We start from the raw sequence: 26025 nt of genomic DNA on the forward strand, positions 1-26025 counted from the left end.
AAGTAACACACAAAACGTGGATTTTTTAAAAAAATATTTTTTCAAGTCTCCAACAAAACCTGGATTTTTTAAAAAAATATTTTTTCAAGTTTCCAACAAAACGTGAATTTTTTAAAAAATATTTTTTTAAGTTTCCAACAAAACGTGGATTTTTTAAAAAATATTTTTTCAAGTTTCCAACAAAACTTGGATTTTTTAAAAAATATTTTTTCAAGTTTCCAACAAAACGTGGATTTTTTAAAAAATATTTTTTCAAGTTTCCAACAAAACGAGGATTTTTTAATTTTTTTTTTTTTAAGTTTCCAACAAAACGTGGATTTTTTAAAAAATATTTTTTAAGTTTCCAAAAAAAAGTGGATTTTTTAAAAAATATTTTTTCAAGTTTCCAACAAAACGTGGATTTTTTAAAAAATATTTTTTTAAGTTTCCAAAAAACGTGGATTTTTTAAAAAATATTTTTTCAAGTTTCCAACAAAACGTGGATTTTTTAAAAAATATTTTTTCAAGTTTCCAACAAAACGTGGGTTTTTTAAAATTTTTTTAAAGTTCCCAACAAAATGTGGATTTTTTAAAAAATATTTTTTAAAGTTTCCAACAAAATGTGGATTTTTTTAAAAAATATTTTTTCAAGTTTCCAACAAAACGTGGACTTTGTAAAAAAATATTTTTTCAAGTTTCCAACAAAATGTGGATTTTTAAAAAAATATTTTTTCAAGTTTCCAACAAAACGTGGATTTTTAAAAAAATATTTTTTCAAGTTTAAAAAAAACGTGGATTTTTTTAAAAAAATATATTTTCAAGTAGCCAATTGAAGGTGGTTTTTAAAAAAAATATTTTTTACAGTAGCCAATTAAACGTGGATTTTTAAAGAAATATTTTTTTAATGTGGCCAATTAAATGGGGATTTTTTAAAAAAATATTTGTTCAAGTATCCCACAAAACGTGGATTTTTTAAAAAACGTTTTTACATGTAACCAAAAATTCGTGGAATTTTTTAAAAATATTTGTTCAAGTTAACAACAACAAACATGGATTTTTTAAGAAATATTTTTTCAACTAACCAACAAAACGTGGATTTTTTAAGAAATATTTTTTCAACTAACCAACAAAACGTGGATTTTTTAAAAAATATTTTTTTGTAACCAACAAAACATTAATTAAAAAAATACATTTTCCAAACTTTTTATCAGCCCAGTTCCTCCTTATTTTTACTACCACATCTTGGACTTTTTACCAATACCATGAAATTTCTTGTGCGATTTTAGCCAAACCAAGTAGAAACATTTATTACAGCTACTACTACCACTTACCCACAACATCCAAATAGCCAACTTGACTTTTCATTGGATCCGTATTTATTTGACACATATACCATCCTTTATCCGATTCCTTAACATCGCGTATTCTAAGGATCCAGGCACGTTTCTCTGCGTGCGTTATACTCATACGATGATTTTTCGTTATAACGTGATTTTGTATCGTCAGAATGGTTTGGGTATCGACACGTAGCCACGCAATCTGAAAAGCAGAAAAAGAAGAAAAAACAAAGAAATGAATGCCATAGAAAAATAAATATTTTTTACTCTATTTTTTGTCTTGGGTTTTTTTGTTTTTGCCAAAGAAAGAAAACATTATTTGTTTCAAGTAGGAGTAACAAAATAGCCAAAGGGGGTTTCAGGGCTAAACATAAAATATATGTGGAGGGTTTACACGAAAATAAAAGGATTGCTTGTTGTCATCATAGCAATTTTTGTTGTTACTCTTTTTGTTTTCCACATCTTACAAAGATTAATGTTTGTTTGGGTTTCAGTGGCGGTTTTTACGCTTGCCATGCCACGAAGACACCATAACCATATATAAATGTCTTGAAGGGGGTGAGCGAGCGAGAAAAAAATAAAACATAAATAACAATTTGTAAACAAACAAAATGAACAAATGTGATAAAAACATAAAAAATACAAAAATCGCTGATTTGGCTCATCAACACCCCTCCACCCCACATCTTAGCAACGCAACGTAATAAACAACGACAATAAATTACCTCTCGCAAGAATCACGTTTTCGATGCAGAAAACTTTTTATTGCGTCTGGATTGTATTTCTTAAAGTGTCCAATTAAAGTTTTTTATATGCCATAGACCAGTTATGGATCATATTGTTCAAATCAAGGACACATTGAGGCAGTCAAAAGGATTTTGATCAATTTATGGCAGTATATTCATATGACAGTATATCCTAAAATTCGAAGACACAAAAAAAAATCATGTTTGGCCATGTTAAAAAAAAATAATCATGTTTGGCCATGTTAAATTCATGGGAGGAGATTTCCATTCACCAAGGATTTCAAAAGTAACACTTCAAAGCCATTTCGAGATTGTATTTCGCCAATAGGAATTTTGTGTTGTGATCTATAAATGATGTCAATAAATATTTTTATTTCAAACTAGGAAATCTGAAACGTCGTTTGGTACTGAAAAGTCTGGTATAGGTACATTCAGTGATACCACACTCAGATATGTTTTGAAAAATCACTGGTGCGTATGAGTGATGTCCATACTTATACGCCCTAATTATTTTTCTAACACAAAATCAATTGTAAATTTGAAACCTTTATCGCACTGAAAGCTGCATATTACTTCACTCCCATTTTATCTGCTGAACGCATTTCAAGTTAGCCATATCGATTTGGCAGTGGTGCCAAACTCGGGCATATCACGGAACTCATTTGAGTCTATCAAACAATAGTGGTGTTGGGCGGTTTGGTCGACCAGTTTGCTCTGCAGAATATAGAGTAAAAATCGAATCCCCTGAACATACTTTTGAAAAATATTCGTTTGTGGTTTGCAAATCGCCTATTGCGTGGGCGTATGTGGCCACCCATACTGCGGTACGTATGAATAATGTCAATACTTAGAAGTCCTAATGTTTTTAGATCACAAGATAGACTTAGTCGATTTTGGTTTATTTATTTATTATTTTCAAAAGCTATAACCCGGCTTATTTGGATCTTCGACCACATTGGCATACAATAAAAATCGTTTTTAAAAATATTTTGAGAGGTGCATGTGAATGATGTCAGTACATAGATTTTTGGTTATTCAGATAGGATAATGTAAGGCCGTACAAATATCCCCTTATTTTCCAAAAAAAAAAAACCTCAAAATTTAAGTTATTTTGGGGTTAATATTGGCTTTCTCTATTCAAAACAAGTGAAAAAGTGTCAGTCGGGTTTGCCGACAGATGTATACCCTCAGCCAATGTGAATTGAAACTTTCATCTACGGACATATAGAATGTATTTAGCGTATCTTCAGAATTTTGTGGCCCTTTTTCAACATTTGAACTTGCCGACAAAAATGTGGATTAGGAATTAACACAAATGTTGAACTTTTGTGGGGGAAGTACCCTTAGGGAGGACCGATATGGGCCATTTTAGAAGTTAAAATAAATTTTGACAAAATATTAGGAGATCCAAAGTTTGGACCAAATTAGTTGAACCATTCAAGTGATATCGTCCTAACATTTTAGTGACATTTTTTAAATATAGGGGAGAAGTACCGGAAGTTGGTGACCGGTATTGCCCATGAAACTAAGTTTGGATAAAATATGACGAAGACCAAATGTTGCACCAAATCGGTAGAACAGTTCGAGAGCCACATATGGTGACATAGGGCTTTTTACACCTTTCGGGATGTTTTCCCAAGAAATATGGACCTGCTCCTGAAACAACTTTTACCGTCGTAATGGAGGTAGCGAATGCAAATCGCTTCAACAAAAATCAAAGTGATTCGAGAGCAGGCCTTAAAGTGAACTTATCCGAAATTTTGTGTGGGAGGTACCCAAAGGAGAGCACAAATATAGTCCAAATTCGAAACTGATCTATATCTGGTAGATATATTGGGATGTTCAGAGTATGGATTACATCTGTCACTCCCTTCAAGAGTTATCGTGCGCATATTTTTTCCGAAGATTTTTGAATTTTTGTGAGGGAGGTACCTGAAGCAGTGGACCGACATGGTTTATCTTCTAACTTAAACTATGTTTGGACAAAATATTTCGAAGGCCAAATTTGAACAGAATCGGCAGATCCGTTCGAGAGTTATCTTGCGCTCCATCCACCACACACGGTGTCATAGGGGCTTTTTGCATCTTTCAGGCTATTTTCTCAGAAAGTATGGACTTGCCCCTGATGAAACTTGTACAGTCGTATGGGGGGCGATGAATACAAGTTGTTGCAATAAAAATCAAAGCGATTCGAGAGCTCGTCCTAATCTGAACTTATCCGAAATTTTGTGTGGGAGGTACCCGAAGGAGTGGATCGATTGAGTCCATATTAGAACCTCATCTAGGTCTAGTAGAAATTTCACGATGTGAAATGTATGGATCAAATCGGTTACTTTCTTCGATAGTTACCGTGCTCACAAATTTTCCGAACATTTTTGAACTTTTGTGGGGGAGGTACCGGAAGGAGTGGACCGATATAATCCATATTTGAACTTGAACTAAGTTTGGACAAAATATTACGGAAGCCAAATTTTGGACCGAATCGGCAGATCCGTTCGAGAGTTATCTTGCGCTCCAACCACTGCACACGGTGTCATAGGGTTTTTTGTAACTTTCAGGCTATTTTCTCAGGAAGTATGGACATGCCCCTAATATAACTTACAGCGTCGTATAGAGGACAGCGAATAGAACTTGCGTAAACAAAAATCAAAGCGATTCGAGACCAGGTCCTAAACTGAACTTTTCCGAAATTTTGTGTGGGAGGTACCCGAAGGAGTGGACCGATTGAGTCCATATTGAAACCTCATCTAAGTTTGGTAGAAATTACACGATATGCAAAGTATGGACCAAATCGGTTATTCCCTACAAGAGTTATCGTGCGCACAAGTTTTGCGACAATTTTTGAACATTTGTGGGGGAGGTACCTGAAGGAGTCGACCTATATGGCCCATCTTCGAACTTAAATCGAATCTGGACAAAATATTTCGATACCCAAAATTTGAACCGAATCGATTGATCCGTTCGAGAGTTATCGTGCGCACCAGCCAGCCAGACAGACAGACGGACAGACAGACGGACGGACATTGCTAGATCTACTCAAAATTGTCTGAAACGGATATCGTACAAACATACTTGGGGTCTAAACCATTATTTCGATGAGGCACATTTTTGGCCGTATCAAAGTGTAAATACCCTCTTTAGCCTAAAGGCTGAGGGTATAAAAATTGTCCTTTCTGCAAATTAATTGCAATGGACTCCCACAGAATTGCAGAATTCTGAGTAAAAGTTAACATCAGAAGTGGATGTGTATGCTTAACATTCCTTTTGCACCAATCTGTGAGATACAGACCTTTCTCGCTTGGGCTAATCTCCAGTGATCCATACATTCAGTCAGGTGTGCCGAGGTATAGTTGCTTTACATATGCATCTCGCCTATAAATGCCTGAGCAAAATTGCTCGGAGTCTCCGAAACCCTGGGTGTGACACTCAAACATACATCAAGTCCTATAATGGCCTTTGTCGGTCTTTGCTCCAGTCCAAGGCCAAGAGTAGCCTTTGTAATTATAACTGCAACAGTATAAATAATTGCTAGGGGAAGTTAATACTTCGCAAGATATAGACCCTGAAATGTCCGCATAAAAGTCCAGTTACGTCCAGGTTTTTACTACATACACGTATAGTCTTTGTGTTCTACATTAAAACCCTATAATATTTTTTGCCATATATATATCCACCGATAATAGCCCGAAAGTTCCAAAAATCCCACAAGTGGTGCTCCAGGCTGTGTCGTTTGGATATGTCAGTGGCATTAGACCCACTGTTTACGATACCTACGAACTTACTTACTTACTTAGTTGGCCCATTACAGAACATTTGTTCCATAGACCGAACTAAGAAAAGATCTCCATTCCTCTCTGTTTTTCGCTTGACTTTTTGGAATACCGCGCCTTTCCATTTCTTCATCCACTTGTTTGCTCCATCGAAGCTTAGGCCTGCCGATTCTGCGTGCACCGCCATGTGGCATGTATTCATACGCCTTTTTAGAGGGTTCATCATCGCTCATTCTCATGATATGGTCTAGCCAACGCAATCGTTGCATCTCGATACGTTTAACTATATGTATGTCTTTGTATAGCTTATATAGCTCGTGGTTCATACGACGACATACGACGACGTGGTTCACCGTCAACGCAAATCGGCCCGTAGATCTTTCGAAGAATTTTCCTCTCAAACACACCAATCACTGCCTTATCTGCTTGCGCAAGAACCCATGCTTCGGATCCATACATTAGCACGGGTAGTATCAGCGTTTTGTATAGTGTTATTTTTGTTTGACGAGATGTGGCTTTGTTTTTAAATTGCTTACTTAGACCATAGTAGCATCTGTTGGCCAATACAATTCTTCTTCTTATTTCACAACTGATGTTGTTTGTTGTGTTTATGGCAGTGCCGAGGTAGACGAAGTCTTTAACTACCTCAAAATTTTAGGTACCAACTTTCACAGTTGGTCCGAGCTCTATGGACGCTTTGCGAGTCGACACCATCAAATTGGCCTTCTCGCCGTTTACCGCCAGGCCCACTTTCGCAGATTCTGCTTCGACCTTCCTAAAGGTATCAGTTACTTCCTTTACTGATCGTCCCATGATGTCTATGTCATCAGCATAGGCAAGTAACATGTGGCTATTGGTGTAAATTGTGCCATTTCTTTTGACATTTGCATCTCGTATTACCTTTTCCAGCAAAATGTTGAATAGGTTACACGAAAGGCTGTCTCCTTGTCTGAAACCTCTTTTGGTACAAAATTCTTCGGAGAGATTCTTTCCAATTTTAACTGAGGACCTAGTATCAGTTAAAGTCATCTTACAAAGCCGGATGAGCTTTGCGGGGATACCAAATTCAGACATTGCGTGGAATACCTTTGATCGGAGGGGACTGTCGAATGCTGCTTTATAATCGACAAAAAGGTGAAATATTTCGATCTGCATCTCTTGGGTCTTCTCCAGGATTTGCCGCAGGTTAAATATCTGGTCAATGATGGACTTGCCAGGTCTAAAGCCGCATTGGCATAGTCCAATTATCTCGTTGACCATAGGCTTTAGTCGTTCGCACAATATCCCTGACACAATCTTGTAGGCAATAGGGATAAGACTTATGCCCCTATAGTTGGAGCATACAGCCTTATCTCCTTTCTTGTGGACGGGACATAGGATGCTCAGGTTCCAATCGTCGGGTACGCGTTCTTGCTGCCAGATGGTGCTAACTAGCTGATAAATACACCTTATCAGCGTGTCTCCTCCGGTTTTGAACAGCTCGGCTGGTAAGCCATCGGCTCCTGCTGCTTTATTATTCTTCAGCCGGTTGATTGCTGTTTTTACCTCATCTTGGCCGGGTGGTATACATTCTATACCATCTTCTGGGATTGGATCTGTGGCATCATCGTCTTCGCTACTATTGGATACCAGCAGATTGGAGAAATGTTCCTTCCATATCCTGAGCACGCTATCTGTATCTGTTACCAGATTACCTTGCTGGTCTCTACAGGAGGATGTGCCTGTACCAAAGCCACCATTCACTCTTTGGTAGAATTTTCGGACTTCATTCTGGCTCCTGTACATCTCGATTTTTTCACACTCCAGCTTTTCCATTTCTCTCTTTTTCTTGCGGAAAAGACGTTTCTCTTCTTTCCTTTTCTCCCGATATCTCTCTCGTGCACTACGCGTTGCTACTGATTGTAAAATAACCCTATATGCCACATTTTTCTCTTCGGTAGCAGCACGACACTCCTGGTCATACCATGAATTCCTTTGTGGAGGTCTCTGGAATCCAAGTATGGATTTTGCGGCTGTTTGCATGGAGTGGGCAATATTTTGCCATTGTGTTGTTATGTTATCGGGACGAGGAGTGCTCGCGTTAAGCAATTGGGCTAGTTGAGTGGAATATGCTGTGGCTATCTGTTGTGTTTGCAGCCTATCGATGTCCGACTTCCGCGTTGTATCTGTTCGTGCTTTATTTGCAACGTTTAGACGGGTACGTACCTTTGCTGCAACAAGGTAGTGGTCCGAATCAATGTTTGCGCCTCGGAACGATCGTACATCCAACACGCTGGATGAATGTCTTCCATCTATTACAACATGATCAATTTGATTACTTGTTCTCTGATCTGGAGACAGCCAGGTGCCCTTATGAATATCGAGATGATTACATATGGTACTGCTAACTATCATGTTTTTTGCAGCTGCAGTCTATAAGCCTCATACCATTGTCAGATGTTTCACTGTGGAGACTGAATTTACCGACTGTTGGGCCAAAGATATTCTCCTTTCCAATTTTGGCATTAAAATCGCGTAGAATGATTTTAATGTCATGGGCAGGGCAATGGTCGTATGTTTCTTCTAAGCGCTCTTAAAATATATCTTTGGTCTGTTCGTCCTTTTCTTCAGTGGGAGCATGAGCTCAAATAAAGCTGATGTTGAAGAATTTAGCTTTTATTTGAATTGCAGCAAGTCTTTCATTCACTGGGGTGAAGCTAGAGACCAGATGTTTTAGCCTCCGACTAACTACAAATCCGCAGCCAAACTCATGCTTTCTGTCATGGCAGCTATAATACAGGGCGTCACCTATAGGTGTTGTTGTGGCGCCTTTCCCAATCCATCGTATTTCCTGTATGGCAGTAATGTCGGCCTTGTACTTTTCAAGTACATCTGCCAATGCGTAAACTGCACCTTCTCTATAAAGAGTGTGAACATTCCAGGTGCAGATTCGCAGATCATGGTCCTTAAAACGTTTGCGGGGTTCGTCAACTTTAGAGGGGTTTGTTTTTCTTTTCTTTCGTTTTTTCATAGTAGGCTGCTTTTCTAGGGGAGGGTTACTAGCCCGACGCCCAAACCCAAGTTTTTAACGTTCTTATGGGTGAACGCGCGGCACATGTTAGCTCACTACCTTTAACGGGTGTTAAAGGCAGTTCCCCAGGTGACACCACGGGGAGGTCAGTGTCCACTTGAGATGAAAGAGGGACCAAGATAAATCCTGGGCTTTGCCATGTTAAAACCGGTCAGGACCGTTCCTTGGTATCTTCCACCCCCTACGTCACCCCACATTCAAGTGAATAAATATTTTGGGGCGTAAATGGCTAGTTTGGGGCCAAATTTGCCAAATGCACCCCAATTTCAAAAATGCATTTTGGCCCCAATGAAATTTTGGGGCATTAATGTAATATTTTTTGGGGCTAAATTTCATAGCTTGCGGCCTTTTTGTATTCTGGCCATTTTTCAAATTGAAAAACACCCCAAAAACTAGGGTCAATTTTCATTTCCTTTGGGTGGTTATTTCATTGGGGCCTTATTTCTGTAAGTCTGAAAAGACTAGTATAATATATGTACCGTTTTTTTATGGCTTTCTTTTAAAATAAGTAATGATTTCGAAAAAAATGATGTACCGAATTTAAGTTATATTTCTATAGTGTAGGAAAAAAGTTCCCGGAGTCGAGCAATTTTTTTCGACTCAGACTCCGACTCCAGTCATGTTGCTCAACTCCGACACTGAAACCCTGGGTGTGACACTCAATCATAGATCAAGTTCTTTTTGGTCTTTGCTCCAGTCCAAGGCCAGGAGTAGCCTTTGTAATTATGACTGCAACAATATAAATAATTGCTAGGGGAAGTTAATACTTCGCAAGATATAGACCCCGAAATGTCCGCATAAAAGTCCAGTTACGTCCAGGTTTTTACTACATACACGTATAGTCTTTGAGTTCTACATTAAAACCCTATAATATTTTTTGCCATATATCCACCGATAATAGCCCGAAAGTTCCAAAAATCCCACAAGTGGTGCTCCAGGCTGTGTGGTTTGGATATGTCAGTGGCAGAATTAGACCTGCTGTTTACGATGCCTACCAAGCAAACGCCTAAAAATTACGCTGGATATCTGAATTTCTTTTTATACCCTCCACCATAGTATGGAGGGTATATTAAGTTTGTTTTTCTGTTTGTAACACATCGAACTAATCATTTGCGACCATTTAAAGTATATATATTCTTGATCAGTTTAAAATTCTAAGACGATCTAGCTATGTCCGTCTGTTGTAATCAATCTAGCGTTCGCAATTTTTATTTATTTAGCGTATGGATTTTTCGAAGATAGGTACAGAGTTTAGTACAAATTATATATTATACAATTTTTTTAGCAGGTATATAGATTTTAAAGATTTAATGAATTGAGCCAGGATATTGCTTCTGGTGTAAGGGATTGGATTTCCTCAATGCGTCCTGGGAATGAAAGGATAGGGCAGGTGTGTATAATGTGTTCTATAGTCTGGGAAGGGGCACCACATACACAGCTAGCGTCATCGGAAAGGCCCCACCTTGTTAGAGACTCTGATGTTCTGGCTGTGGAAGTACGTAAACGGTTTAGGTTGCACCATGTTTTTCTGGGAACGTTGAATTCTGTTGTCCGGTTATCAGGATTAAATATAGGACTACTGCGGCCGAAATCATTCCACCGCTTCGACCACTCTTGTTGTATATTATAATTCTCGATATGGAGTTGCTTAGCTAACAGCACTGGTGGTTTTCTTGACTTGAGTCTCGATGCGTAGTTTATCGATAAGTCTCGATTAAGAGGGATACTGGGGTTTGCCTCGATTTTTTTATACTCTGGGAGCAGAGATTGTCTTCTTCTTAATGAGGGGGGTTCGATATTAGCTAACATTGGTAACCAATCTGTCGTGTGTGGGTGTGGCCTTTAATGTTCCTGTTATGATTCTCATGGAGGTGTTCAATTGTGTGTCGATGCGTCTTACGTGAGGGCTATTCAGCCAGTTCGGAGAACCATATTCAGCAGTCGGATACACCAGGGCCAGAGCAGACGTACGAAGGCAGCTGGCGGATGCTCCCCAAGTTATTCCAGCGAGTTTCTGTATTAAATTGTTTCTTGTCTTCAGTTTTTGGGCCGATTTTTCTAGGTGCTGTTTGAAAGATAGGGTTCTGTCAAGAATTATACCAAGGTATTTCGGATTGAAGTTGTGACAGCGGATGGCACCGTTAAAATTTATTAAAAGTTTCCTGTCTGCTTCGACGTAAGTGAGGTGGAAACATCAGACTTCTGTTTTTGAGAGGCTAGGCTTTAGTCTCCATTTGTGGCAGTAGGATGATATTAAAGATAAATCTGATTCCAGAACCTTCTCTAAGATTTGGAAGTTCGTGTTTTGCGTTGCGATTGCCATATCGTCTGCAAAATTGAATTTACGGGAAGCTGTTTCCGAAAGATCATGGATGTAAAGATTAAACAGGGTTGGGGCAAGGACCGAACCCTGGGGAAGGCCGTTATTGAGTTTTTTGGTTCTGCTGGAGCTGTCGTTTAAGTGGACGGTAAAAAGTCTGTCGCTGAGCATAGCCTGTATAATGTTGCATATCCAACTGCAGGGGATTATTTTGTTTAGTTTTAGTAACAGACCATTCTTCCAGACTGTGTCGTAGGCTGCCGTTAGATCAATGAAAGACACTCCGGTTTTCTGCATCCTGTCGAAACCATTCTCGATGTAGTTCGTGAGTGCCAGTACTTGGTCGGTGCAACTTCAGCCCTTGCGGAAACCTGCTTGTTCGGTGGGGATGAATTTGTAAATTTCATCTTCAATGCGGCATACAATTAGACGCTCGAAAAGCTTCAAGCATACCGAAAGAAGAGCAATGGGCCGATAACTCGATGCTTCCGCAGGGATCTTTACCTGCTTTCAAAAGCGCGATTACTTTTGATCTTTTAAAGGAGCTGGGGAGGTAGCCAGAGTGCAGAATGTCTGTGTAAAATCTTGCGAACCATGCTTTCGTACGTGGTCCGCTGTGTAGAATAAATTCAGGGTAGATGCAGTCGACGCCGGCGGCTGTTCCTGGTTTCATTTTTGAGAGAGCGTGGTCGATTTCAGATGTTGAGAAAGGATGTGAATAGAGATCGTTTGGTGTTGTGTTGTTGCGTAGTTGTTTGACTTCGATGTAGATTTTGCGTGAAAATGGTTTGTCTTGATTGGCTTTAGATAGTTTTATTATATGTGAAGCGATGGCATTTGCATTCACAGATGGTTTTGAAGATGGAGGAGGGTTAGCAACTCCGAGCTTTCGTAGGAGACTCCAAGCTTTGAGACTGCAGTGCTTGAAGTTCATACTGTTGACGGTGTTGACCCACTCCGATTTTCTAGCTTCCGATTTTCTAGCTTCCGATTTTCTAGGCTTTTTATACCCTCCACCATAGTATGGAGGGTATATTAAGTTTGTCATTCCGTTTGTAACACATCGAACTAATCATTTGCGACCCTATAAAGTATATATATTCTTGATCAGGATAAAATTCTAAGACGATCTAGCCATGTCCGTCTGTTGTAATCACTCTAGCGTCCGCAATAATTGAGATAGAGTGCTGAAATTTTGCACCCGAGGGTCTTTTTTCCATAGGCAGGTCAAGTTCGAAGATGGGCTTTATCGGTCCACTCTTTGGTATAGCCTCCATATAACGGTACCTCCGGATTTGAGGTATTTTGACGTTCTTCGCCATATTTGCAGACCGAATTAGCTATAATTTGGCACTTAGGGTTCCTAGTGATCAACAAACTTATATCCTAAAGGATATGGGCATAGGTCCATGTTTTGGTATAGTCCCCATATAACGGCACCTCCCGATTTTCGGTATTTTGAGAATTTTAGCCACAACTTTTAACCGAACTATCTGCAATTTGACATTTGAGGTTCTCAGTGGTCATGAAATATCTCCACGAAACATCGTCGACATAGGTCCATGTTTTGGTATAGCCCCCATATATCGGTACCTCCCGATTTTCGGTATTTTGAGAATTTTAGCTACAATTTTTCACCGAACTAGCTGTAATTTGCCATTTGAGGTTCTCAGTGGTCATGATATCACGATATCTCCACCAAACATCGTCAACATAGGTCCATGTTTTGGTATAGCCCCCATATAACGGTACCTCTCGATTTTCGGTATTTTGAGAAATTTAGCCTCAATTTGTAACCGAACTATCTGCAATTTGACATTTGAGGTTCTCAGTGGTCATGAAACATCTCCACCAAACATCGTCAACATAGGTCCATGTTTTGGTATGGCCCCCTTATAACCGTACCTCCCGATATTCCGTATTTTGAGCATTTTAGTTACAATATTTAACCGAACTAGCTGTAATTTGTTATTTAAGGTTCTCAGTGGTCATGAAACATCTCCACCAAACATCGTCAACATAGGTCCATGTTTTGGTATAGCCCCCATATAACGTTACCTCCCAATTTTCGGTATTTTGAGCATTTTAGCTACAGTTTTTAACCGAAATAGCTGTAATTTGACATTTGAAGTTCTCAGTGGTCATAAAACATCTCCAACGAAACATCGTCAATATAGGTCGGCCCGGCCGAACTTAACGACTTTTTACTTGTTATTTATTCATCTGCAACTTCTGGGCTTTGTGTAGAACGAAACTCGTCCAGAAGACGTTCACTTTCTTCGTTCCAGCAAGGGATGAAATCTTTGCGATAACCACGGGGGTTGCACTTTTTTGCTGTTGCGATGACCGGTGAGTCGATCGAAATTCTTTGCAGTTGGAGGGATGAATCTGATGTCGCAATCAAGTTTTGTTGTGTATTTCGACCAGTCGGCTTTCCTGAAGTTCCATCTAGTAACATCCAGTAACACCGATATTAATTATAGCTGGCCGGTGTTGACTTTGTGGGAAGTTGGGGAGTATATGTCGTGATGCATGGAGCGGTGTCCCGTTAACGCAGGATACAAAACATAAGTTAGGATTCTAATCGCGGTTTCATCTCGCCGAGTGAAAACTACCGGGATCTTTTGCGTCAAATAGCAGGTGCAAATCGTTCATTTCGGCCCATTGGGATAGTTGTTCACCATTTTCGTCTTCGTTGACGTACCTCCAGAGGCTATGGTGGCTGTTAAAATCTCCACAATATATAGCTGGGTGGGGATAAGTGGGAAGTACATTTTCAGACCAAAATATAGCAGGATGTTTGTATATATTAGTGATATGCAGACCTTGAATTCGTGTTGCGATTAGGGATATATCTCCTTCGTCTGTACATTGGATAACCTCGGCGCTGCTAATGTTGTTATGGATGTACGTCGCGATACCGTATTTTGGGTGGTTGATGGCTGTTAAAAGTTTATAGCCGGGAATGTGGCCTCTGTTGTCTAATATTTGCTGGGATGATGTGTGGGTTTCCTGTATTAGGACAACGTCAATTTTTCATCTGCCAGTATGCGGGACAGATAGTCTGACTTAGCATTGCTGATGCCTTCAATGTTTAGTTGGCATACTCGGACCTGTGGTCCTACTGCTTTATTTGATTTTGCCATTTGTTCAATTATGTGTGTTTAGGTGGTTTCAGGTTTCTTTTTATCTTCTTTTTTTTTTTTGCTCATGTATATATAATTTTCTTGGCTAGATATCAATACGGATATCAGACATATGTTCAACTGAGAATCGGACAGTTTTTTTTCTTTTATTTTTATTTATCAATTTGTTGGGTTTTATTCGACATTTCTTGTAAACTCTGTGTATTTTTTCTTCTTAAGCCAGGAGGTTCTCTTCTGTTGGATCGTCAACATAGGTCCATGTTTTGGTATAGGTTCCCAGTTATCACAAAATATCTCGACCGAAAACTGTCAACATAGGTCCATGTTTTGGTATAGCCCCCGTATAACGGTACTTTGAGGATTTTAGCTAAAATTTTTCACCGAACTACCTGCAATTTGCCAGTTGAGGTTCCTAGTGATAGCAAAATATCACCTTCAAAAACTGTGAGGTCTACGTTTTGGAATAGCCCCCATATAACGTTTCCTCCCGATTTTCGGTATTTTGTGGATTTTAGCTACATTTTGCGACCGAACTACCTGTAATTTGAAGTTTGAGGTTCCAAGTGGTCAAAAAACATCTCAACCAAAAACTGTCAATATAGGTCCATGTTTTGGTATAGCCCCCATATAACAGTGCCTCCCCATTTTCGGTATTTTTGACCCAACTATCTGTAATTCGAAAAACTGTCCACATAGGTACATGTGTTGGTAGAGCCCCCATATAACGGTATCTCCCGATTTTCGGTTTTTTGGATTTTAGCTACAATTTGTGCTCCAAGTATCTGCAATTCGACATTTGAGTTTCCCAGTGGTCACAAAACTTCTCCACCAAAAACATAGGTACATACATTGATTTAGACCCATATAAGGGTCCCGACCGATTAAATACATTTTTTATGATTTTTTATACCCTCCACCATAGTATGGAGGGTATATTAAGTTTGTCATTCCGTTTGTAACACATCGAACTAATCATTTGCGACCCTGTAAAGTATATATATTCTTGATTAGGATAAAATTCTAAGACGATCTAGCCATGTCCGTCTGTCTGTCCGTCTGTCTGTCCGTCTGTTGTAATCACTCTAGCGTCCGCAATAATTGAGATAGAGTGCTGAAATTTTGCACCCGAGGGTCTTTTTTCCATAGGCAGGTCAAGTTCGAAGATGGGCCCCCATATAACGGTACCTCCGGATTTGATGTATTTTGACGTTCTTCGCCACATTTGCAGACCGAATTAGCTATAATTTGGTACTTAGGGTTCCTAGTGATCAACAAACTTATATCCCAAAGGATATGGGCATAGGTCCATGTTTTGGTATAGTCCCCATATATCGGTACCTCCCGATTTTCGGTATTTTGAGAATTTTAGCTACAAAATGTAACCGAACTATTTGCAATTTGACATTTGAGGTTCTCAGTGGTCATGAAACATCTCCACGAAACATCGTCAACATAGGTCCATGTTTTGGTATAGCCCCCATATATCGGTACCTCCCGATTTTCGGTATTTTGAGAATTTTAGCCACAATTTGTAACCGAACTATCTGCAATTTGACATTTGAGGTTCTCAGTGGTCATGAAACATCTCCACCAAACATCGTCAACATAGGTCCATGTTTTGTTATGGCCCCCTTATAACCGTACCTCCCGATTTTCGGTATTTTGAGAATTTTAGCTACAATTTTTAACCAAACTAGCTGTAATTTGCCATTTGATGTTCTCAGTGGTCATGAAATATCTCCACAAAACATCGTTAACATAGGTCCATGTTTTGGTATAACCCCATATAACAGTACCTCCCGATTTTCGGTATTTTGAGAATTTTAGCCACAATTTGTAATCGAACTATCTGCAATTTGACATTTGAGGTTCTCAGTGGTCATGAAACATCTCCACCAACATTTAGCTACAGTTTTTAACCGAAATAGCTGTAATTTGAGATTTGAAGTTCTCAGTGGTCATAAAACATCTCCAACGAAACATCGTCAACATAGGTCCATGTTTTTGTATAGCCCCCATATAACGGTATCTCCCGATTTTCGGTATTTTGAGAATTTTAGCTGCAATTTTTAACCGAACTTTAACAATTTGTAACCGAACTATCTGCAATTTGACATTTGAGGTTCTCAGTGGTCATGAAACATCTCCACCAAACATCGTCAACATAGGTCCATGTTTTGGTATGGCCCCCTTATAACCGTACCTCCCGACTTTCGGTATTTTGAGCATTTTATTTACAATATTTAACCGAACTAGCTGTAATTTGCCATTTGAGGTTCTCAATGGTCATGAAACATCTCCACCAAACATCGTCAACATAGGTCCATGTTTTGGTATAGCCCCCATATAACGGTACCTCACAATTTTTGGTATTTTGAGAATTTTTGCTACAGTTTTTAACCGAAATAGCTGTAATTTGACATTTGAAGTTCTCAGTGGTCATAAAATATCTCCAACGAAACATCGTCATCATCGATTTTCGGGAATTTTCAGTGGTCACGAAACTTCATCCATTTTTGAGGGTCTACATTGTTTTTATGAAACTACCCTCAATTCTGACTCTTGAAGTTCCCTGCAGCTATAAAACTTTTCCGCTTAAAAATTTTAAGATAAGTTGACTCCTTGATATAGCCCCGTAGGTGGTACCTTTCACCTAGCTGAACACATTTTTTTTAGATTAGATTAGATAACACTGTGGAACAAAATGGAAGTGAAAGTCTGGGGCACGGAAAATTCCTCTTGGGGAAGAAAGGGCTTGGTGAGTATATTATGAACCCCGAAGGACAGATGCGCCGTGAGTCGAACTTCCGCGTTATGGCGTGATGAAATTTTTGTTAGAGACCCTGTGGGCCATCAGGAATTAGCGTTGTATCTTTGTTCACGGTTGCTTAAGTGCTCTACAAAAACAACAAACAAAGATATAATGCTAATTCATGAAGGCTTACAGGGTCTCTTGCAAAAACTTCATCACGCCATAACGCGGAAGTTCGACTTACGGCGCATCTGTCCTTCGGGGTTTTTAATATACACACACCAAGGGCTTTCATCTCCAAAAGGAATTATCTCTGCCTCAACATTTGTGTTCACAGTGGAATTTAAGCAATAGTGGGAGGCAGTAGGAGTCTATCCATTGTCGAAAAGTTGTTCCACCTAAAATTGTGAAAGGACCCTAATTATTCTATTTGAATTAAGACTATTTTATGGTGGAGGGTATAAAAAGTTCGGCCCGGTGGAACTTAACGACTTTTTACTTGTTATTTATCAATTTGTTGGGTTTTATTCGACATTTCTTGTAAACTCTGTGTATCTTTTCTTCTTAAGCCAGGAGGTTATCTTCGGTTGGACCGTCAACATAGGTCCATGTTTTGGTATAGACCCAGTGTTGCCGAATTTGACGATTTATCGTCATTTTGACGATTTTTTGGCCCAAAATTGAAAAAAAAAAAACGATTTTATGGTCCAAAATGACGATTTTTCACTTAAGCCAGAAATGCATAAAATAAAAGACGATAACTACACTTTGACCAAAATTTCCGAAAGATTTTAAGGAAAACAATGTTCCAAACTCGATTTTTGAGCTTTTTTAATGTATTATAGCAATTTCCAGACGGAGTGGCTATATTTAGGCACATATCTGGAATACAGGTATTTTCATAGTTTTTGCCCCACATTCAAATTACATCAGCTGAAAATTTTCGTTTAGTTTCGTTAATGGATGAAAATCTTTCTTGAAAAGTTTTCGAGATAAAATATTAATTGTATCTATTTTGTTGTAAAAAAAATATGAGTCCAGCTTTATTAACTTCCTATTAATGCCCCCTTTAAACTGTCAGCCAGTTTTGAATGACAATTTTTATCGATTTCCGACTGCCCAACAACCAAAATGTACGTGTACCGACAAACATGGGCGGTCACTCTGTCAAGAAAGCGATTTTTGAGCTAAGCTGTAATTCGAAATGACAATGTGTACCCAGCTTTACCATGCTGCACTACTGCAAACTCAAGAACCATAGGAAACTATCATCTACTGAGTGCTGTTTTTATAGGGTATTAAAGTCATATTGGGTTTGATTTATTGCTGTGGGTTGTATATCTTATGTTGCCAGTCTCATTCACAAAAATATCAGCGAAAAATCGCATAAAACTGTAACCAAACCGAGTTTTGGACTATGTTGACGATTTTTTGACAATTTTCCAAATTTTCATGACGATTTGACGATTTCCGATCAAAAACTGTCGGCAACGCTGTATAGACCCCATATAACGGTACCTCACTATTTTCGGTATTTTTTAGGATTTTAGCTAAAATGTTTGACCAAACTACCTGTAATTTGACAGTTGAGGTTCCTAGTTATCACAAAATATCTCCACCGAAAACTGTCAGCATAGGTCCATGTTTTGGTATAGCCCCCATATAACGGTACCTCCAAATTTTTGGTATTTTGAGGATTTTAGCTAAAATTTTTCACCGAACTACCTGCAATTTGACAGTTGAGGTTCCTAGTGATAGCAAAATATCACCTTCAAAAACTGTGAATAGGGGTCTACGTTTTGGAATAGCCCCCATATAACGTTTCCTCCCGATTTTCGGTATTTTGTGGATTTTGGCTACATTTTGCGACCGAACTACCTGTAATTTGCCGTTTGAGGTTCCCAGTGGTCACAAAACATCTCAACCAAAAACTGTCAATATAGGTCCATGTTTTGGTATAGCCCCCATGGAACGGTACCTCCCGATTTTCGGTATTTTTAAGATTTTAGATACAAATTTCGACCGAACTATTTGTAAGTCGACATTTAAGGTTCTCAGTGGTCACACATCTCCACCAAAAACTGTCAACGTAGGTCCATGTTTTGGTATAGCCCCCATATAACGGTGCCTGCCCATTTTCGGTATTTTTGATCCAACTATTTGTAATTCGAAAAACTGTCCACATAGATACATGTGTTGGTAGAGCCCCCATATAACGGTATCTCCAGATTTTCGGTTTTTTTCGGTTGCAATTCGACATTTGAGTTTCCCAGTGGTCACAAAACTTCTCCACCAAAAACATAGGTACATACTTTGATTTAAACCCATATAAGAGTCCCGACCGATTAAGTACTTTTTTTATGATTTTTTTATCTTATTTAGGTATAAGTGGTCACGGAATATATCCTCCTAAAATTGTGGACAGGAAAGAAAATGATTATTCCGTTTTACTTCAGAATATTTTATGGTGGAGGGTATAAAAAGTTCGGCCCGACCGAACTTAACACGTTTTTACTTGTTGAATAAGGGATCTGTTAATAGGACACTTAGGTAGGTCCATGTCAGCCATATTTGACCGATTTTTCCTTTGATAAAAGTACACAACATTTGCAATATCCATGTGTATATTTGCAACAATATCTTTCTCATAATATTTATTTACCTTACTCACATAAATAAATAATGTGTTTATCATTTTGTTAACAACAAAAGTAAAACAAATTTAAAGTACATTTTGTGGCATTTATTTGTTTTTTCTAGTCAAGGCCTCATTGTTGTCATTGTCATTTGTTTGGTTTGGTCATTGTGTAATTTAGCAATAAAATATTTCAAACATTTACTTAGCACACCATTATTAGACCAACAACAACAATATAACATTATAAAATTTATTTAGACAAAAACACACATATTTTTTCAAAACTTTTGTTAAACATTTTCCCCTTTTTTGGTCTCAGACTGAACAGCTTTGCAGTTTCCTGTGAAACTTTATTTACCCGTTACAGCAAAAGGTCAGTTTTTCTCTCAACAACAAATGGTATTTTTATTTCCTTTTGCCACCCACAACGTCGTTCGTCGTCGTCTCGTTTTAATGACATTTAAACACGCACCTGTAAATTTACACTTCAACTAACTTTCTGGGCGGTTTCTGGTTAAAGGCTGCCTGGTTTTTTATTTTCTTGTTTGCTTTTTGTTGCCTCTTCTTCTTGACTTCTTAAGCAGATAATGGAGGTTATGGTTGGGGTTTAATATCTTTAGCCTAACTTTTGACCCAATGGATGGACAAGACCATCACCAGCAGCAACAATAACAATAACGACAACAACAAAAGAAATAACTAAGGAAACAGTAAAAATAACAGATAACGATTACAAGGAAAATAAACAGGCAAATAACAGCAAACATTCCAAACAAGTTGAGAAAAAAAAAAAACGCACACACTTCAAAAGGTCCTTAAAGGTTGTTTAGTTGGGTCCCAGCCAGCAACAATGAATGACTGAAAGGATGAATGGGATATAAAGGATACTCTCATATTTTGTTTCATTTATTTCCAAGTGTGCGTTTTTTTCTATTCGATTAAAGTTTGAATTTGTTTGTCCTCAATTGATGATGATGACCTTTCCGTACAATTTACTCTTCAAGTTGCCAGGGTTGGAAAGGAAACCTAAATTGTGTGCCATAATCGGTAGGACTTTGACACCCACAAATCGTCAAAAACGACCTTTTGTTTGTTCAACAACACATTTTGAGTTTTCTTTTTGGAAGTTGTTAAAATTTCCTTTTTGACCTCTTAACCATAAGTTAACATTTCCATTGTCCATTCGCATCATCATCCTCTGCTAGATGGAATCAATTTCACTTGAATGATAATTTTAATGAATTGCTGGGACATTGTGTGGACACAAGTGGACACATTTTCATTCTTTTGTTGCTTTGAAATTCCGATTGTTGCTTAACATGACAGGACATTTTAGTTTTTTCTTTCGGGGTATTTATGAATATGGCATTGTTAGCTGAGACCTTATTGTTGTTGTTGCACCCTAAAAAAGGTAACTTAATTAAAGAAAGGAACATTTGCAACGTGACAAGCTTAGAATAAAATCAATAACTAACTGACTGATAAAGCAAGTGAAAAAAATTAATTGCTAACAAGTTGCATTGAGTATTTTTTACCCTGCCAAAAGAATAATTATTCCCTTACCTTATACGTTTGTAAATTATCTACCACACACTGCAGTACAGCTTCACGGCCCACAGGTACAGTTACATTTTGTAATGGTTCACCAAATTTTGGAAGATCTAAAAAAGAAAAGATAGAAAATTAGTAACGAAATAACAAAACAAGAAAATGTTTAAATTATTCTATTATCTCAACAATGATGCAGCCGGTCAGACCAGAAAAGGGTCACTTGGAAAAACAAAAGATAACAAACAGCTGTCATAACAATAGCAAAATATATTTGCCATCAGATTGTTTTCTTTTCTTATTATTGTCTCAGTCTGATTCGCAATTTGTTATTCATTTTTATTGTTTGCTATTCTTCAATTGTTAACTCTTCTTCTTCTTTCACTTTGTCGTTGTATCTCTTCTATTCAGCTAGAGCTGTTTTGCATTGAATTACTTGGAATAATTCATAAATATGTAGATTTTGTATTTACTTCTGTTATACCTACTTGGTGATTTTGTTACTAATTCAGGTGTTTGTGTTAACAGGAGACTCAGAGCTTTTCAAAAGGGTTATTAAATTATTCACAATTAATTAAAAACATATTTTTTCAAAGGACACAAAACGTGGATTTTTTAAACAAATATTTTTCAAATTTCCTACAAAACGTGAATTTTTAAAAAAAAATATTTTTTAAATTTCGCACAAAACGTGGATTCTAAAAAATATAAAAATAGCAAAACGTGAATTTTTTAAAAAATATTTTTCAAACTTAGAACAAAACAAGTAAAAAAGTGTCAGTCGGCACTTTCGACAGATATATACCCTCAGCCAATGTGAAGCGAAACTTTCGATCGAATGTATTTAAGGTCTCTTCACAATTTTGTGGCCTTTTTTAGACATTTGAACTTGCCGACAAAAACGTGAATTAGGAATTAACTGCAGTAATACACAAATGTTGAACTTTTTTAGGACATGTAACCTTGGGGAGGTACCTGAAGGAGTGGACCGATATGTCTTATCTTCGAATTTAAACTATGTTTGGACAAAATATTACGAAGGCCAAATTTTGGACCGAATCGGCAGATCCGTTCGAGAGTTATCTTGCGCTCCATCCACTACACACGGTGTTATAGGGGCTTTTTGCACCTTTCAGGCTATTTTCTCAGGAAGTATGGACTTGCCCCTTATGAAACTTGTACCGTCGTATGGGGGCAATGAATACAAGTTTCTAAAACAAAAATCAAAGCGATTCGAGAGCAGGTCCTAAAGTGAACTTATCCCAAATTTTGTGTGGGCGGTACCCGAAGGAGTGGACCGATTAAGTCCATATTAAAAATTCGTCTAAGTCCGGTAGACATTTCACGATTTGCAAAGTATGGACCAAATCGGTTACTCCCTTCAAGAGTTATCGTACGTACAAATTTTCCGAACATTTTCGAACTTTTGTGGGGTAGGTACCGGAAGGAGTGGACCGATATAACCCATCTTCGAACTTAAATTAAGTTTGGACAAAATATTACGAAAGCCAAATTGTGGATCGAATCGATTGATCCGTTCGAGAGTTATCGTGCGCTCCAGCCAGCCAGCCAGACAGACAGATGGACGGACATTGCTCAATCGACTCCAAATTGTCTGAAACACATTTCGTCCAAACATACTTGGGGTCTAAAACCATTATTTCGATGAGGCACATTTTGCCCGTATGAAAGTGTATATGGTAATATTCAAAAAAGTTTTTCAATCGTTGAAGTTGAGGTTCACCATTTAATAAGTCGCGAACTGTTAATATATATTATAAAATAGGAATATATTTATATTAATTGAAGTGTTTTAGCCACGATCTCATAATATGGACCATAACAAATAATTTTCGTGGAAGCTGCGTTGGTGGTAATATTAAAAAATGGGTAAAAAGGTGTTGAAGTTTACAAGTTTTTTGGTGTTCTTTCTTGATTTCTGGTGAAACCACGGAAAATTCAGACCTGAGCTCAAAAAAGAATTGAAGAATACCCCTTGGGCAACATGGTTCTAATGTATGACTTTTCGATATATACACTGCATCCCCCCAAAATCGATGCTGACATTTTGAAGTTTTGAAAACTGGGTTTTTCGAATTTTTCTTATAATTAGAGGGTGCAACTAGATAATAATCCAAACTAGTTTATAGGATTGTAGAACTCGCGATTCCACGTCGTTCGATGTATATCTCATGAGTGTGATCCGTACAGCTTCCTAGTAATAGGAGTCCAAAGGCGAAAATTTGGTGCGTAAATTTTCTGAAAAAACCTATTTTTTGGCTTTAAAATTTACAACTGTCGTACAGGTACCCCTGAACCCCGCGTGATTTTAGTTTTTTTACGTGCCGGATCTAATGAGCTCTTCCGCGGTCGAATCCATACACTAAGACGCCGGATATATATACCTTGAAACTGGGAAAATCTGCAAAAATATATTTTGACAATTCCGCGAATTGAACCGCGATTTTCTTTGACTATTTTTGCCTAAATGTAATCCTTTATACGCGATTATAATATTTGCCAAAAAGGTGTGTCACAAATTACAAAAATTCAGGAGTAATATCCCTATTTAGCCCAAAATAGAATGCGGTGGCACATCCGCAGTTCTTCACGAATCTGTCTAAAATAATTTATATTGACGTATTTTTAATAGGGGGCCATTGAAATCGGATGCACCTTATAATCATATGCACATCGCGTAATTTTTTCCCACTTGAAGGTTTTTTGAATAGTAAGATGCAACTGATGGCACACTTTGGCCGCTGAATGAAACATGGGAAAATCTATGCATATTGATAGACATGGACTCCCTGTATCCGAAAAGCACATGCACCTCAACCGATTTAAACCAATTCGCGAAATCTTCGGTTTTTATCTTCTATGTTTTTTCTTTGATTGTAATTTCAATATTACTCTCTACTTGTTATTTATATTGCTTATCACAGAAAGCAAATATACTATCACGATGACTAATTACTTTTCTCGTAGAAGTTTAAGCAAAATACTTCAGGATTTGGATCGAAATTTAGCGAAATAATAAAATAACTCCCAACATTTATTTTTCAAATTTTTCGTATTTAGCCAAAAATATATTTTTGAAATAATTTCCAACAATAAGTTTCCGTTCTTTGTTGTTGCTGTAATATGCAAGTTATAAACGCGATCTTTATAATTTTGGTCTCACATTTTTCTACGCGTTGTCTAGATTCTGTACGTAATTTTAAATTATTTTTTTAGAGATTTTTTGGACTCTGATTAAGAATAAATAAAATTTATTCCAAGATTTCTTCAATATTTTTTGATTTTCCGCGAAAATAAAAATAAATTTAGCAACTATTTTAGCATCTACGGATAGATATCAAATGCTGCTAACGATTCATATATACATGTTCATATTACAACACAATAGGAATTTTTAAATATTTTTTCTTTACAAGAAATTAAAACCGCATATAACTTTTGAGTGCAGCATCCAATTTTGTGAACGCGAACAGATTTGAAACCACGATTTTTTTCGTAACCCATGTACCAAAAATGGCGGATGTGCTCGCCAAAAAAGTTTCTAATTTTTTTTCTATGTAATTGTAAAGGAAATTTGAAATTTACCATATACCCTCGTAAAGTATTCACATTTTTCAGACGTAAATTTGAAAAATAAAAATAGGTTAAAAAACTTTTTAAGTTAAACGGTTTTATATTAAACATACATTGCAATGTTTAAGATAAATGTACTAAAACAAAAAAATAATCAAATAGATACAGTCGTGGGAATTATAAACATATGCATAGACTAGACTAAAATAAAACCGTGGGGCACGTCAATTGTCTACAATCGTTGATTTTGTAATGTTACACTATAATTAGGCAGTTGTTCAACCGACAGCGATGGACGTGTTATAAGTAGGGCTAGAATGTGCAAACAAGCTAGCAAGCTCGATTATAAGCGAGTTTTAGGGTTTCATAGTGGTGAGCGAGTAGTACTTTGTCGATTAAAGACAAACTACGAGCAGTGAAACGATTCCTCGCCAGCCAGCAGTGTGAATGTCCAACGATAAACTAGTTGAAACATCTCTTTTATTTACATTGAGTGTATAACTATTGGAATTTCCATGAGCAAGAAAATAGTAAGTAATTTCCTCACCGTCTGCGGGCCAACTGCCTAACGACGAATTAAACGCTTCTTCTATCGCACATTAAGTCGATAATTTGTAGACAATTGACGTGCCCCACGGTTTTATTTTAGTCTAGTCTATGCATATGTTTATAATTCCCACGACTGTATCTATTTGATTATTTTTTTGTTTTTAGTACATTTATCTTAAACATTGCAATGTATGTTTAATATAAAACCGCTTAACTTAAAAAGTTTTTTAACCTATTTTTATTTTCTTGTTTTTAGTTTTTATTTCGCATTCTGTTTAATTCATTTAGTGCTTCATTATTGCAAGGTTTCTTGCCCGTTAGTTTATTGCAGTCCCACTCCTCCATACGTAGTCCCTGCAAAGATCTTACTCTACTAAGAGCCACGTAGGCTTGACCTTCTTCAAACAGTTTCGCACCAAAGTATACGACAGCGTGATCCACAGTGCTGCCCTTCATTTTATGTATTGTAGAATCCCATGATAGTATTAAAGGCAACACACATCTGTGTGTATCGCTCCCGTTGTTTTGTTAACCTGGCTTCACTTTCTTCAGGTGTTTCTGACGCTATCATCTGTG

At 37.6% G+C, this 26025-nt stretch overlaps 1 protein-coding gene across 4 annotated transcripts in view; it reads right to left on the minus strand.

Moving 5' to 3' along the window:
* The window catches only part of DIP-theta (Dpr-interacting protein theta), a 328764-nt gene that overhangs the window by 201179 nt on the left and 101560 nt on the right, over positions 1 to 26025 (minus strand). For all 4 annotated transcript variants that reach the window (XM_073967266.1, XM_073967264.1, XM_073967265.1 and 1 more), the window contains exons 4-5: positions 21322 to 21419; positions 1311 to 1518 (exon numbers count right to left, since the gene is read on the minus strand). In XM_073967266.1, the coding sequence (XP_073823367.1) occupies positions 1311 to 1518; positions 21322 to 21419 (306 nt within the window). The remainder of the gene's footprint in view (positions 1 to 1310; positions 1519 to 21321; positions 21420 to 26025) is intronic.

The sequence above is a fragment of the Musca autumnalis genome, unplaced genomic scaffold (genome assembly GCF_047663935.1).
Source record: "Musca autumnalis isolate F117 unplaced genomic scaffold, ASM4766393v1 scaffold_2, whole genome shotgun sequence".
In the NCBI taxonomy this organism is placed as follows: domain Eukaryota; kingdom Metazoa; phylum Arthropoda; class Insecta; order Diptera; family Muscidae; genus Musca; species Musca autumnalis.